Here is a 17,233-nt window from a genome sequence, read left to right as displayed (position 1 = left end):
GCATTATGGATTTGCTTTGCACATAAAACATAAGAAATTAAATTACCTTTCATGAGTTTATGCCTCTGCAGATTTATCTCTGTTCACTGTGAAAGTTAATTACTGACTGACAATAATTCTATAATCAACCTAAAATATATTCAATAGTTAACTCTTGTTTTATATAAAATAGAGTAATCTCCGCCCATTTACTGAAACATGAGACTCAACGCAGACTCCTCCTACTTTTAATAATTCTGGCGGCAAATTATTGTCTATATATATAAGAAATAGCTTTTAAAATGTACACATGTCAATTTATGTTGTAATATTGCTGTTTCACCAATTCAAAGTTTATTTTAATGATTACAGACCAACAGACAATAATATTTACTTTGCATATGACGTATACCTATTAGACGGACTGATGGACATACAAATGGCAGAATTCAGACGGTCGTATTGTACAAGATGGACATACCAACATATGAATGACCGGCTCACTTGTACTATTTTTAAACTAAAAGAACCATTCTTCTAACCCTACTATACTTAGTCAAAGTTAAAAGTTATTTGTTAATTTACTTAAACATTTGAACGGACGTACCAACATATGTGTGTCAGGATTATAAAAAAGAATAACCTGTATTTTTGTAAACAAAAATAGTAGAAAACTTCTTCCTTGTTGATATCTATATGCTGTGCATTTTTATTTGTTATAAATTACTCTGAAAATAATATACAGTGTGTTTTTTTTATGAGAACTTTTTTGAAAGCAATTTTACCTAAGTTATAGTTAACAGAATTTAATGATTAATGCCTTATTTTCTTCGTTTCTTATAACCATTTATAGAACATAAATCCAATTTTTTTCTTGCAAAGGGTAGAAGATTTGAGCTTAAGAAAAATGCGCTAAAACCTTTTTTAGATGTTGACACCTAAGATTTGAATTTTTTATTTTACTGTACTTTTTAAATAAAAACTGAAATATTTTTTTGATGTTCTAAAAATGGTTATAAAAAACGAAGAAAATAAGCCGTTAATCATTAAATTCTAATAATTATAAGTGGGGTAAAATTGCTTTTAAAAAAGTTCTCATAAAAAAACACACTGTATTTACATTGGACTACTTTATTTACACTACAAGATAAATAAAAAAATAAATGGTTTGTCTTTATACTGGACAACAATAATATCATTCAGGTAAAAAATCATTTAAATACAAGTTTTAGTTCAAATTAAATGAAGACAGGATTAATGTGAAGATCCTGTAAATTAAAGTGTAAAGTAATACATTTTGAAAAATTTCAACAAATAAAAATAAAATGCAGATTTTTAATGAAAAAAAAAAAATTTAGATTTTTATTTGAATTGAGCATTAATCCTGTCTCTCTGAATAAACTTTTGTATCCTATGACAATTAAATGTTTATATTTCTATTTTATGATGAACAATATCAATAGTGTCAATTCTATCTTCATCATAATTCTGTTGACAAGACAGAGGATCTTCTATTTCTTGTTTAATATTTTCTTCAATATTGTCAGCTATCATCTGGATAGAGAGAGGATCTTCATCAAATATTTCTTCTTCTTTAATTTCTTCCTTGATATAAACTTCTTCACATTTTATGAAACTAATAGATACAGAAGGTTGAACTGCATCATTACAGCTTTTCATCATTTCTAAATGTTTAACAGATTTTTGATGGCTTGATAAATGTGAACTAGAGATATAATGTTTGTCACAAAGTTTACATGAGTATGGCTTCTCACCAGTATGAACTCTTTTGTGTAAAGTCAAGTGACTACCAGTTGCAAAGGTCTTTTCACATTGATCACATGAGAATGGCTTCTCACCTGTATGGCTTCTCTTATGGACAGTCAATTCACCAGCAGTTCTAAATGTCTTTTCACATTGATCACACGAGTATGGCTTCTCACCAGTATGAACTCTTTTGTGTAAAGTCAAGTGACTACCAGTTGCAAAGGTCTTTTCACATTGATCACATGAGAATGGCTTCTCACCCGAATGGGCCCTTTTGTGCTGAGTCAAATGGCTAGTTTGAGAAAATGTCTTTCCACATTGGTCACATGAGAATGGTTTCTCCCCTGTATGGATTCTATTGTGCTTAGTCAAATGACTATTCTGAGAAAATGTCTTTTCACATTGATTACACGAGTATGGCTTCTCTCCCGTATGAACTCTCATATGAACAACCAATTTAGATTTCTCTTTAAAATTCTTGTTACAAAGATCACAGGTATTCATGCTGGTATATCCTCTCTCAATCTCCTAAAATATTATTTTAATTAATAGAAACATATTATATAGTTTTTCCAATATTTTCAAATAAACACAACATTCAGGTTAAAACTGAAACAAGGATGACAACTTCCATAGAAGCAAAGCAAGAAGAAACAGACGGACAGACAAACAAATTATAAAAGTTGTTGTCAATAAAGCTAAATATTTTTTAATAGACAATTTTACAGATCCTATACTTATTGTAAAAGAAATTTTCAGGACAATTATGACATGAAGAGCTTCTGTTACAGACGTACAGACAATGTAAAAAAGCTTCGCTTTAAAATTGTAGAAAGAAAGTAATAAACAAGGATGACAATATTTATAAAAAGCGAAGCTGACAAACTTGAAATAACAACATTTTTGTTTTATAACCCAACCAACCCCGCCCCTTGGTTTTGTTATTATAATTGATGTTTATAATATTTAATAAACAACTCCTCCTACTACTATTGTTCTAAAAAATCAATGATAAATGGGCGGAGTTAGAATTTAATATTTGAGTCAGGGGAGTGAAATAAGGGATTTCAAAGTTTGAGGTTTGTAAACACCCCTTTACCCCCATCCAAGGAGGTATATGATTTAGGGCGGTAAATATAAATAATAAATTCACATAGAACTAAATTGTTATTATATAAGAAAAACATTAATGGCAATATCTATAAAAATCCAAGCTCAACAAAATCAGACTAGCAGAAAAATCCAGGTATCTAAAGACAATGGCCAATAATATTGATAAGCATTCCTTATGATAATGCATATAATTACCCCTTCTGTAGATAAAAATTAGTTTTTAAAACGATTGAACACTCTAGTTAATGAATCAAACAATTAAAATTCACTATTATTCCCGCAGTTGTTAAGCAAATGAATAAGGAAACATTATTATATAAAACTTTGTGGACCTCTGAGAAAAATCTGCAATCTATTTTTGATAAAAGCTAAGGAAAGGCATATTCACGACATCCCTCCATAAGAGGCAATTCGTCGTATTTTTCACAGTAGCTTTTCTCCTATTTCTAGCCCCTGCGGGGGGCTCTAACCCTGCGGGGCCAATTACCGTACCCTGTGGGGCAATCACCTAACACAATATAACCTAACCTAACCTAAAATAACCTATAAAAAGCCATTTTAAAAATACGACTAATCGCCCCTTATGGAGGGATGTCGTGGAAAGGACTATACCCCATATTTCTTATGAATCAAAGCAGTACAGACAGACCAACACATCAAGTAATATATAGAATAGGTGCGAAATTGACAGCAAATTAAAAAAAAACAAGAACGACACCATTCATAACAGCGAAGCTCTGAAATGGTAGGACAAATGAACATTAACACATTAAGAATGTCAGAACTGAATAAGCATAATATAAAGTCTATACAAATTTGTAAGTTAATTTGTTGCAAAGCTGCTTAATTACAAGATAAGAACTTGATCATAGAGATATATGCTTCCTTCTAACATTGTACTTAGTAGTAACAGGAATCAGTATTCCAAAAAATCCAATGAATAGGATAATTATAACACATACACTTTTTTAAATTATCATATAGTTGCTACGCTTTCTGAATTGTACCTAACTACTACAGGAATAACCATACCAAGTTCGAAGTTGAAAGAAAAATTCTAACATGACTAAATTAATGAAAAGAGCTTACCATTCCAGACAGAGGTACGGACGGATCGACCTTAATTATTGAAAAGCTTTGCTTTTAAACATCAGCATTGAATAGCATAAGAGAATGAGTCTGGCACAAATAATATAAAAATACCTTATAATATAAAGTAGATCTGTATAATGAATTTCTCTCTGTTCACTGTAATTATTAGTTACTGACTGATAATGATACATTTATCAACCTAAATCATAAACAATAGTTATATGCATTAAATTAAGGTGCAACAAAATCTCTGCCCATTTACTTAAATATGATACTCAAATAGGACTCCTCCCACCTGTAATCAGAAACTGGACAAGCAATTGTTTTTGTTAAAAGGTTGTAATGTTATTTTGAAATAAAAAATATTCTGGCGAATAATATTATTTATCAATCATCATTTGATGATATAGATTTTTAAAATGTTGATCTGATTGTGTACGTATAGACCAATACAACGGACAACAATATTATAGATTTGCTCCACACATAAAATATGAAAATAAATTAAAGTACCTTTCATGAGCTTATTTCAAAATTCCTTTGCAGATTTCTCTCTGTTCATTATGGATGTTGTTTGCTGACTGACATTGATTCTATTATCAACCTAAAACATAAACAATAGTTTATTCTTGTTTTATTTATAATAAAGCTAAACTAAATCTATGCCCATTTACTTAATAATGATGCTCATCGCAGACTCCTCCTACTAATACCTAATCAGAAACTTATTCTGGCGGGAAATTATTTTCATCTTTATGAAAAAAAACATCGAATAAATAAAGACCTAACCCACCCACCCTACATTCTTAAGTTGGGTTAGGTAATGTTAAGTAGCCCCGCAGGTTTATGGATGCTGTATTCCTTGAATTTATTCTATATTTAATTTAGGCCTTTTGTAGGATTAGGTCTTTTGTACCATATGGCCTTTTAAGTCCATTCCCCCTTAATTTGCTGCTCGAAAGGGTGCATTAGACTACTAGGTGGTTTAAGAGGGTGTCATAAATACAAAAAGCCTTGAAGTTGGCACGGGGGCATATGGCTTAATAAAACAAAAAGGTATATAACTCTTGTCTTTTCTTCTAGCAAATTTCTATCTTTCGTCTATGTCTTTTCCCTCTACACCGAGATTAAAGGGTTTAATTGTCTATGATTAAAATTTCTAAATCTCATAAAACTTTTTAACAATGAACAATAGTGAACAAGAACAAGGAGAAAGTCATCGCTAGACGTACCAGCGGTGCTGGCTCTCGAGGAGGAATCATATTTCTAGAACCAGCCATGTAAATTATATTAAGTTGGACCCGTTAGAGAATAATGTGGAGCCTTAAGTATGAATAAAAATAAATGACCTGTGCATTTAGAAACAATATTGGTAGGAAACTTGTTTTCTTTGTAACATTGCTATCTATACTTGGTGCATTTTTATGTATTATAAATATCTATCTGAAAATAATATATTTGATAAATATTCTATTCACACAGAAACAATTAAATTAATGATTGTCATTATGTTTTAAAACAACAAAATTATTCACAGAAAATTAAAGATTTAGAGTTTGATTTGAACTGAGCAATTAGCATTAATCCTGTCTCTCTAAATAAACATTTGTATTGAATTACAATTAAAGGTTTATATTTTATGATGAACAATATCAATAGTATCAATTCTATCTTCATCATAATTTTGTTGACAAGAAAGAGGATCTTCTATTTCTTGTTTAATATTTTCTTCAATATTGTCAGCTCTCATCTGGATAGAGAGAGGATCTTCATCAAATATTTCTTCTTCCTTAATTTCCTCCTTGATATAAACTTCTTCACATTTATTTAAATCAATAGTTTCAAAAGGTGGAACTTTATTATTACAGTTTTTCATCATTACTAAATGTTTAACAGATTTTTTGTGTTTTGATAACTCTGAACTAGAGGCATAATGTTTGGCACATAGTTTACATGAGTATGGCTTCTCTCCTGTATGAACCCTTTTGTGTTCAGTCAAATGACTACTTCTGTAAAAGGTCTTTTCACATTGATCACATGAGTATGGTTTATCACTAGTATGGATTCTTTTGTGGTAAGTCAATTCACTACTTTGTCTGAATGTCTTTTCACATTGATCACATGAGTATGGCTTCTCACCTGTATGGATCCTTTTGTGTCTACTCAAATCACTATTATCAGAAAATGCCTTTTCACATTGATCACAAGAATATGGCTTCTCGCCGGTATGAACTCTTTTATGTTTAGTCAAATCACTATTTTGAGAAAATGTCTTTTCACATTGATCACATGAGAATGGTTTCTCTCCTGTATGAATCCTCATATGAAGAACCAAAGCAGATTTGCATGTAAAATTCTTTTTACAAATATCACAGGTATTCATACTGGTATATCCTCTCTCAATCTCCTAAAATATTATTTTTATTGATAAAAACATAAATTACAGTTTTTCCAACATTTTAAATAAATACAACATTCACGTAAAACTGAAACTAGGATAACAACTTCCATAGAAGCAAAGCAAGAAAAACAGGCGGTCAGACAAGAAATACAAATTGTAAAAGTCATATTCAAGTTGTTGTCATAGAGTGTCCCCAATGTTGTTAAGCAAACGAATAATAAAACGTTATTATAAAACTTTGGGGACCACTGAGAAAAATCTGCAATCTATCTTTGATAAAAGGTGGGAAAGGCATATTTCTTATAAAAATTTGAAACAGAGCAGTACAGACAGACCAACACATCAAGTGATAAATAGAATAGGTGCGATTTATTTCCAAAACATGAATGACCACATATATAACGGCATATCTATGAAATGGTAGGACAAACAAAAATTAACACGAGTGTCAGAACTGAATAATCAGAATATAATGTATATGTCTAAAGAAAATTAATTTGTTGCAAAACTGCTTAATTAAGGTCATGTCTACATTTTTAGAACTTGATTATGGAGATGATTCCTTATAATATTGTACCTTATTGTAATAGGAATTAGTATTCCAAAAATATGATGAATAGGATAATTATAAGACATACATTTTTTTAATGATTATATAGTTGCTACGCTTTCTGAATCGTACCTAACTACTACAGGAATAACCATACCAAGTTTGAAATTGAAAGAAAAATTCTAACATGACTAAATTAATGAAAAGAGCTTACCATTCCGGACATAGGTACGGTCGGACCGACCTTAATTATAGGTAAACTTTGCTTTTAAACTTAAGCATTGAATAGCATAAGATAATGCGTCTGGAGTAATGACATAAAGCATAAATAATATAAATACCTTATGATAGAAAGTAGATCTGTATAATGGATTTCTCTCTGTGAATGTTAGTTGCTGACTGACAATGATACTTTTGTCAACCAAAATCATAAACAATCTTGTTTATAAAGAAAAGCTAAACTAAATCTCCGCCCATTTACTTAAATATTATGATCAAGGCAGACTCCTCCCCATTATTTATTATCATGCATTATTACATGATATTTTATATGAAGTTTTATAAATTGTTTAACATTGTACTGTACATATATCATTTTGTCATTATTTAATATTAATGTAATTTAGCGGCTCAAACAGAATAAATGTGAACTTATTACGGACAGACACGGTCAAAATTGGAAAAAGGCTTTGCACATAAAATATGATAAGAAATTAAAGTACCTTTCGTGAGTTTATTCCACAATCAATATTCCTCTGTGGATTTCTCTCTGTTTTCTGGAAATGTTAGTTGCTGACTGACATTCATTCAATTATCAATCTAAAATAAAAACAATAGTTAACTCTTGTCTAATAATAAAACCTCACAAAATCTCCGCCCATTTACTTAATCAAGATGCTTAACGCGGACTCCTCCCCTTTTCAATCAGAAACTGGACAAGCAAATGTTTTATTTATAAAGGGTGTGGAGTTATTTTAAAGAAAATTCTGGCGACAAATTATTGTTTAGATAAATGAGAAACTTGAATAGAATCAAGAAAAGATTTGGATTAATAAAAGTGAAATGAAATATTGTCATCTAAATTGAATGGATATTATAGGTAAGTTAGTTAAGGAGTGAAATTCCTGCCACTCACCCCACCTCCCCCCCAAAAAAGCTCTGTATAATGTTTGGGATTATATTAGATTTTACCCCTCGCCCCCCACATCTCCAACTAAACCCTTTGAAACCTCTAAAAACATTTGCAAGTGCTTCTTACCATAGTTAAAAACACTTGGTTTTTACAAATAAGGTACAATTTCACACCTAAAATGCGGGTTATAACCTGTTACAAAAAATTACCCCAACACCCTTAAAAAAAAGCTTGGAGGTCCTTAACAAGCATCTAACAAGATTTTAGCTTGTTTTTATCTGCGAAGATCAACAGCCCCTTATTTGGCTAAATAGTGAATATTAATGTTCACAAAAATCTTGTAAACAGCTACAACAATTGGGGAAGTTAAGCAATGCCCCCCTAAAAAAACGCTTTTAAGCCCTTAGGAAGGTGAAGGGGGTTGTGGCTCTACCTAAGAGATATGACCCTCTATATTGGGATACAACATTTAGTAATAAAATAAGGATGACAACATCCATAAAAGCAAAGCTCTAAAGTCAAAAGAAAGGACAAACGAGCTACAACTTTTTTGAGTGTGAGAACATTAATTTGTAAGTACAAAAAAATTTAACATTTTGTTGCAATATTGCCGAAAAACAGGATACACTAGAGGACATACTTGATTTTTTTTGGATTTGATTATAAAGATGCCTTGCTTACAATATTGTAATTTTTTGTCCTAGGAATCATTCTTCCAAAAAGAATACATCAAAATTATCACACAAAAATTTTTTATCAAAAATTAAAACTCAGCAATTTTTCAATGGACGCAGGGACTTTCTTGTAACGATTATAGAGTTACTACGATTCCTGAATCTTACCTAACCTTTATAGCAACCATCAAGCAAAGTTAAAAAAAACAATTCTAACATGTATTAATAAAAGAGTTTAGCATTACGGACATAAGTACGTGGAGCTTGAGCTGGCCCTAGTAGCTATACAAAAGTGTCTCGTCCTTCTCCATGACTACTTAGGTCCAAACACTAAGAAACAATGGCTACACACACACATAAGTACGGACGGACGGACGGAGGTACAGACTGACCAACCCTAATTATAGAAATATTTAGTAATAAAATGAATAACCTGTGTGTTTGTAAACAGATTTACTTTAAAACTTGTTTCTTATTGATATCTACACTCTGTGCATTTTTATTTTATTATAAATTAGTCTGAAAATATTATATTTACATTTGACAATTATTTTATTTACACTACAATATAAATAAACAAATTAATGATTTTCTTTATACTGGAAAACATTAATATCATTTATGTATAAAAAGGTTTTTTAAACATCAAGTTGTAATTCAAATAAAATGGAGACAGGATTAATGTGGAGATAATGTAAAACTGAGTGTGAAGTAAGTATATTTAGAATTTAGAACACCATAAAATAATCAATATTCACATATCAATTGAAATAAACACAAAAGCTTGGACAAAAATTTATTAAAGTCTATATACTGGAAAACAATAAATCATTCATGTAAAGAATCATTTATGAACATTTAAAGTTAATTAATTCAAATAAAATGGAGACAGGATTAATGTGGAGATCCTGTAAAACCAAGTGTAAAGTAAGTATATTTATAATTTAGACACAACATAAAAAAATTATATCGCATACTAATTGAAATAAACACAATAGCTACCTATTTATAAATGAATTAAAAAATGGCAACAAATAAAGATAAAATGCAGATTTTTAATGTGAAAAATAAGATTTTGATTTTTACTTGAATTGAGCATTAATCTTGTCTCTCTAAATAAACATTTGTATCCTATGATAATTAAAGGTTTATATTTTATGATGAACAATATCAATAGTATTAATTCTATCTTTATCATGTATGTATGTATGTAGCCTTGATTCTCTGAAGTTAGGATTCAGATGCACCAGGAGATTGGAAGTGAAAATCTTTATCATAATTCTGTTCACAAGAAAGAGGATCTTTTATTTCTTGTTTAATATTTTCTTCAATATTGTCAGCTCTCATTTGGACAGAGAGAGGATCTTCATAAAATATTTCTTCTTCTTTAATTTCTTCCTTGATATAAACTTCTTCACATTTAATGAAACTAATAGTTACAGAATGTGGAACTGTATTATTACAGCTTTTCATCATTTCTAAATGTCCAGGGGATTTTTTATGTCTTGATAAGTCTGAACTAAAGGTATAATATTTGTCACAAAGTTTACATGAGTATGGCTTTTCACCTGTATGGATCTTTTTGTGTCGAGTCAAGTGACTACTAGTTGTAAATGTCTTTTCACATTGATCACACGAGTATGGCTTCTCACCTGTATGGATCTTTTTGTGTCGAGTCAATTCACTACCAGATGTAAATGTCTTTTCACATTGATCACATAAGAATGGTTTATCACCAGTATGGATTATTTTGTGATGTCTCAAATGACCAATTTGAGAAAATGTCTTTTCACATTGATCACAAGAGTATGGCTTCTCACCAGTATGAATTCTTTTATGGACAGTCAAATCACTATTTTGAGAAAATGCCTTTTTACATTGATGACATGAGAATGGTTTCTCTCCTGTATGAACTCCTTTGTGTCTGATCAAACTACTACTAGTTGTAAATGCCTTTTCACATTGATCACATGAGTATGGCTTTTCACCCGTATGGATTCTTTTGTGTTTGGTCAAATCACTACTATCAGAAAATGTCTTTTCACATTGATCACATGAATATGGCTTCTCACCTGTATGAATTATTTTATGTCTGTTCAAGTGACTACCAATTGTAAATGACTTTTCACATTGATCACATGAGTATGGCTTTTCACCCGTATGGATCCTTTTGTGTTTGGTCAAATCACTACTATCAGAAAATGTCTTTTCACATTGATCACATGAATATGGCTTCTCACCTGTATGAATTTTTTTATGTCTGTTCAAATGACTAACAGTTGTAAATGACTTTTCACATTGATCACATGAGTATGGTTTTTCACCTGTATGAAACCTCATATGAACAACCAACTTAGATTTTCTTGTAAAATTCTTATTACAAATATCACAGATATTCATGCTGGTATATCCTCTCTCAATCTCCTGAAATATTAATTTATTAATAAAAACACAAAATATCGTTTTTCAAATATTTTCAAATAAAGACAATATTCAGGTAAAAATTGAAACTAGGATAACAACTTCCATAGAAGCAAAGTAAGAAAAACAGGTGGTCAGACAAATTGTTAAAGTCATATTCAAGTTGTTGTCAATAAAGCTAATTAATTTTAAAAGAACAAACGACCTTTCTCTAATAATTTACGATAAGAGCTAGTGTTATGTACGTATATACAAACAGACGTAAGGAGTCTTCGCTTTTAAAAATTGTAGAAAGAAAGTAATAAACAAGGATAACAACATTAATAAACGCGAAGCTAACAAACATGAAATTATAGCATTTATAATTGTGTATAGAGGATGATATGGTTTTATCCCCCCCTCCCTCTCCCCAGTTTTAGTTTTTAAAATTATTTTTATAATATTAAGCAACTCCTCCTACTTAAATCGTTCTAAATTAATGGGCGGAGTAATAATAATGTTTGAGGCAAGCTAGTAAAATGAGGGATTTTAAAGTTTGGGGTAAACACCCCTTTACGCCCATCCTAGGACGTTGTATGAGTTAGGGCGGAAAATATAAATAATTTATTCACATAGAACTGGAAATAAATTGTTATCATACAAGAAAAACATTGATGACAATATCCAGGGTTCTAAAGGGATAAGACAGGGCAATAAATTGATGTACATTCCCTATGATGATGCACATAATTACCCCTTCTGTAGATTAAAATTAGTGATTGAAACTATTGAACACCCAACTTAATGAATCTACCAATCAAAATTCACTATTATCCTAAAAGTTGTTAAGCAAACTAATAAGAAAACGTTAATGTTATTATAAAACTTTGGGGACCATTGTAATGAAACAACTCATAGTCATTTTTTCTCTCTGAGAAAAATCTGCAATCTATCTTTGTATGTAAATGTACCTATATTTCTTATAAAATTTGAAACAGAGCAGTACAGACAGAGCAACACATCAAGTGATATATAGAGTAGGTGCGATATTTAGAAATGGTCGGCAAATCATTTACAAAATAAGGATGATAACATTCATAACGGTGAAACTCTGAAACAGTAGGACAAACGAATTGAATAACTAAAATATAAAGGAAAATCATAAGTATATTTGTTAAAACTGTTAATTATAATTAAATTATAGGATACTGTTTTAAGGATATTCTTACATTTTTAGACCTTAATCATAGAGATGCATCCTTAAAACATTGTGCCTTGTTGTAATAGGAATCTGTATTCCAAAAATCAGATGAATAGGATAATTATAACACATAAAAAATTAGTTGTTAAAAAGTTAAAAATCAACATGTTTAAAATGAACGATTCTGGGAACGATTATAGAGTTACTAAGCTTTTTAAATTGTACCGAACTGTTATATGAATCATAAAAACCCTATTTCTGCATAATCTTCGCAGTTGAATATGAATACCTTATAATATCAAGTAGATCTGTACAATTTCTTTCTGTTCACTGAGAAAGTTAGTTGCTGACTGACGTTGATTCAATTATCAACCTAAATCATAAACAATAGTTTATTCTTGTTTTATATAAGATAAAGAAATCTCCGCCCATTCACTTAATTAATATGATGCTCAATACAGACTCCTCCTACTTTTAATAAGAAACTGAATAGGCTTAAATGAAATATGATATGGGGTTAATTTTAATATTTGAAATAAGTTTTAAAATATATAGCCTTTATTTACCTTTATATTTACAGTATATAAAAAATAAACAGAGGAGATTTTTAAGGCCAAAGTTTAGAAAAAAAGTGCTTAATAATCCCCTTATGTAATATCTCCCCCTCCCCAATTTTCAATAAATGATCATAAAGGCGCAAATTTAAACCAATAAACTTTCGCCTTTTTTACAAGTGAAAATTACAATTATGGGAAACATTTCGATAAAAGTTTTATAAAAGTATCGGAATTTTGAAAGAATTACATAATTTCAGACAAAAATCATTTTGCTCAAAAAGTTATTTTTCCTTTATGTGACTCTAAAAATCTCCATTGTTAATTGGTGTGGAGAAAAAAAGTTTTTATATTTTCTGATGTGGAAATGTATAGAGAACAAGGACATATGCTGCTTTTAAAAAAAAGTATTATTGTTTAGTAAACATTAAAACAATTTATTAATGGTCATGCTGTATACATATCAATTTGTGTTGTAATTTTATAATAACAAACAAATAAAAATACCTTATAATTATAAAAAAGTAGATCTGTTATTGTATTTCTCTCTGTTCACTGTGAATGTTAGTTGCTGACTGACATTGATTTACTTATAAACCTAAATCATAAACAGTAGTTATATCTACATAAACTAAATCTCCGCCCATTTACTTAAATATGATGCCCAATGCGCGGACTCCTCCCATTTTTAATCAGAAACTGAACAAGCAAATATGATATCAATGGTGTTATTCTAAATAAAGATAATGGCGTCAAATTTAGGGAGGGCAGAGACATTGAGCTAATTAATACACTGTCCCAGAGGTTTTATAATTACCTTTTCTTATTTGTTTGACCAACAACTTTGGGGACTATAAATGTATTCCGATTGGTTGATATATTAAGTTTAGTGTCCAAACGTTTTAAACAAAAATCTATACCTACAGAAGGGGATAATTTTGTATATAAATATTCGTGATGTACATCAAATTATAGGTCATTGTCTTATCCCTTTATATTCCTGCGGGAAATTAGGAAGAAAAATATATTAACTTAACTTTAAAATGGGGAAATTATTCTTAATTTTATATGAAAATAGCGGCTGCGTCCCTAGTATCTATGGATTTTCGAAGGGAGAACTATATCGGTTCAGCGGTTAGCAAGATACTTCGCTACAGACTAAAAAAGCTTACCACTTACTGAAAAATAGGATAGGCTGTTTTGAAAAGAGCACAATTCAAAGGCCTTTTGAAGTAAATAAACTGAGATACAAGAATATTGTAGATTTGCTTTGCACAAAAAATATGATATGAAATTAAAACAAGATACCCTGTTCCATAGGATCTCGTTAACCGCTGAACCGATGTGATTCTCCTTTACAGGGTAGCTTCTCTTGGGTCCTGGGAAGGTTCATAGCTAATTTGAAGGAGGGTACAACCACTCACCCCAGAGAAAGCGCAAAAAATAGAAAAACGCCGCTCGACAGATATTTTTGATAATTAGCTTAAAACATAACTAACACCATAAAGCGGCAAAAAAATATTTTTGGTAATCAGCTGATTTTAATAAAGATTGAAAAGAAACAATTTTAGGTGTCTCTAGATGCCTCTAGGGTAGTAGCCGACAGTAGTTAGACATAATAACAAAGATTTATATTTATATTAGAAAGAGAGAGGTAGGTTGACTTTGACAGAATTGATACAAGAAATCATTTTATATTAGTTATTTGTTTTAGTGAAGGTTGGAAGAATTACACTTCTTTTATATCATTTCATTTTCATTGTTTTGCTTTATCTGAAAAAAATAGTACAATGTAAAAAAAAATATTTTTTACAAAACATATATAGCTTCTTAACAAAATAATCTTAAATTAAAAGTTAAGGTGAAAAAAAATATGCATATGGAAATATCTTTGAAAGAAATAAAGTAATCAATATTCACATTAAAAAAAAGAATATTTACAAACTCAGGTTTCATGTTAGAACAAAAGATTAATATTGTTCATCATGTTTCAATTTTGTGTTCCACAATATCAATTGAGTCTTCTCTATCCTCGTTAGAATTCTGTTCACAAGAAAGAAAATCTTTTTCCTGAATTCTTTCTTCTTCTATTTCCTGTTTTATAATTTCTACAACATTCTCAGCCTCAATGTTGATAGAGAGAGGATCCTTATCAAGTGTTTCTTCTTCTTTTATCTCAAGTTTAATATCAGCTTCACCACAATCAACAAAACTGGTAGAAGCAGAAGGGAGAACTGTATTCTTGAAAGATTCCGACTTCTTAAGATGTCCAGCTGTTTTGTTGTGCTTTGACAAGACTGAACTGGTTAGAAACCATTGCTGACATGATACACAATTAAATTGTTGAACATTTGTATGCATCCTGTTATGTAGAGACAAATCACTAATGAAAGAAAACTTCTTGTTGCATAAATCACATTTGTATGCCGTGTAACGTTTTTCATTAATGTGAATCTTTTCATGCCCAGATAACTCTCGATATGTACAGAAAACTTTTTCACATGTATCACAAAACCCAAGCCCTAAATGGTTCTGCGCACTCTGCAACAAACAGCTTTCACCAGTATCAGTAGAATGTTCCATCTGCTTCAAATGGCTCCATGTCAAATGCTCCGGCCTTAAATCATCCAACGAACGGAGAAAACTAAAAACCTGGACTGGACCATGCTGCAAAGGTTCCCCCCTTCCCCCCAAATTTTCACCCCCTAAATCTTCACCCCCCATATCTTCACCCCCTAAATCTTCCCCCAAACATTTCAAAGCTCCCCCCAGTAAACGTAACCCCCCTTCTTCCCCCCCACCCCCACCCAACCCCCGCCCCACAGCGAACCTTCTCCCCAACAGAGGTTACAACACTAAAGTATTGCAATGGAATATAAATGGCATCCAGAGTAAACTAGATGAACTTCTTCACTACATGGAGAAGAACAAGACCCTCATCGCTGCAATACAAGAGACTAAGCTTACACGTCTTTCTAAAGAAAAGAAAACACCAAACTACACATTTGTGAGACAAGACCGCGGCAAAGACAAGGGAGGAGGGCTAGCTTTTCTTATTCATAAGGAAGTTAGCTTCAATCTCGAAAAAACTCCAGCAAGACTTGCACAGGATCCACACTTGGAATCCTTGACCATCTCTATACCTAGCAAGGACTCGCCACTCTACATCAGAAATGTGTACATACCACCACAGAGCAGCTGTACAACTGGTTATGTTCCCCCTCTCAATGACCTTTTCACAGGTCTCGGTGACTCCTACTACATTTTAGGAGACGTTAATGCCCACAACATCCTTTGGCATTCAGATGCCACCAACGACACAAGAGGTGAAGAACTAGCCGATGCTGTAGCCAATCAAGACTGCGCCATCATTAACCTTGACATGCCTACCAGAGTTACCAGCACAGCATCCACAGCTCCTGACGTAAGCATAGCCTCGTCAAACCTCATACCTGTAACGAATTGGACAGTAGAAAATAAGATGAGCTCCGACCACCTGCCCATCACTATAAGTCTGACAGCTGAACTTTCTAAATCCAACACAAAACACCAAACCTACATAAATTTTTCCAAAGCTGACTGGCCAAAATTCACTTCCTTCACTGAAAATATTTTTACCAACGCCAGACCAGTCAGTGATGTCCACAAAGCAGAAAAATTTTTCCGTAAAACCCTTCAAAAAGCATCAAAGAAGTTCATTCCAGCAGGCAGAATCCCTCAGACCTTCAATGCTCTCCCAACAGAAGCTGCTAGACTTATTAACCAGCGTGACGACATCAAAAAAGCTAATCCAGCTGACAACAGATTGCAAGATTTGAACAAACAAATCACTAAAACAATCAACGAACATCGAAAGAAGAAGTGGACTGAACACCTTGCCACCTGTCAGCCTGGTTCCAAGAAACTCTGGAAAACCATAAAGAGTCTTGGAAACCAACCACATCAACCAGACAACCAAGGTATTAGCTTTAATGACAAAACTTACTCTCACGCCAGGAAAATTGCTGACCAATTCAACAGGCAATACACTCCAGAATGCAAGAAGAAACCTAACCAAGCTCTGCGCCGTACACTAAGATCCTTGAAGAAAAAATCTAAACATCAACAGATTATTTTCACACCAGAGCAAACGTTAGCTGCAATCAAGAAAGCCAAGAACTCAAAAGCTCTTGGCCCGGATGATCTGTCACCTGTTACCTTAAAACATCTTGGACCCAACGGCATCAGGTTTCTCACAGAGATTTTTAACAACTGCATGAAGCAATCGATCATCCCAAGCATCTGGAAGACGGCCAAGATCATACCTTTACTGAAACCAGGCAAGCAATCCAACCTCGGACCGAGCTACAGACCAGTCTCATTACTGTCAC

At 31.8% G+C, this 17,233-nt stretch overlaps 3 protein-coding genes across 3 annotated transcripts in view; all 3 read right to left on the bottom strand.

Moving 5' to 3' along the window:
• LOC145321531 (uncharacterized) overlaps window positions 1–17,233 on the bottom strand; it is a 63,728-nt gene that overhangs the window by 26,312 nt on the left and 20,183 nt on the right. The window lies entirely within an intron of this gene.
• LOC145321532 (uncharacterized) lies at window positions 1,119–5,396 on the bottom strand. Its single transcript, XM_080162940.1, has 4 exons — window positions 5,301–5,396; window positions 4,465–4,555; window positions 4,063–4,150; window positions 1,119–2,274 (listed from the first exon to the last, which is right to left on the bottom strand). Exon 4 carries the CDS (start codon window positions 2,248–2,250, stop codon window positions 1,408–1,410), a length of 843 nt encoding a protein of 280 aa, XP_080019066.1. The 5' UTR covers window positions 2,251–2,274; window positions 4,063–4,150; window positions 4,465–4,555; window positions 5,301–5,396; the 3' UTR covers window positions 1,119–1,407.
• LOC145321528 (uncharacterized) lies at window positions 9,857–14,616 on the bottom strand. Its single transcript, XM_080162932.1, has 4 exons — window positions 14,172–14,616; window positions 13,371–13,461; window positions 12,599–12,682; window positions 9,857–11,132 (listed from the first exon to the last, which is right to left on the bottom strand). The coding sequence occupies exon 4, from the start codon at window positions 11,106–11,108 to the stop codon at window positions 9,939–9,941; it is 1,170 nt and encodes a 389-aa protein (XP_080019058.1). The 5' UTR covers window positions 11,109–11,132; window positions 12,599–12,682; window positions 13,371–13,461; window positions 14,172–14,616; the 3' UTR covers window positions 9,857–9,938.

This window comes from Acartia tonsa, chromosome 6 (genome assembly GCF_053477335.1).
Source record: "Acartia tonsa isolate MP-2025a chromosome 6, ASM5347733v1, whole genome shotgun sequence".
Classification (NCBI taxonomy): Eukaryota; Metazoa; Arthropoda; class Copepoda; order Calanoida; family Acartiidae; genus Acartia; species Acartia tonsa.
This window is presented reverse-complemented; position numbering and strand designations above follow the sequence as displayed.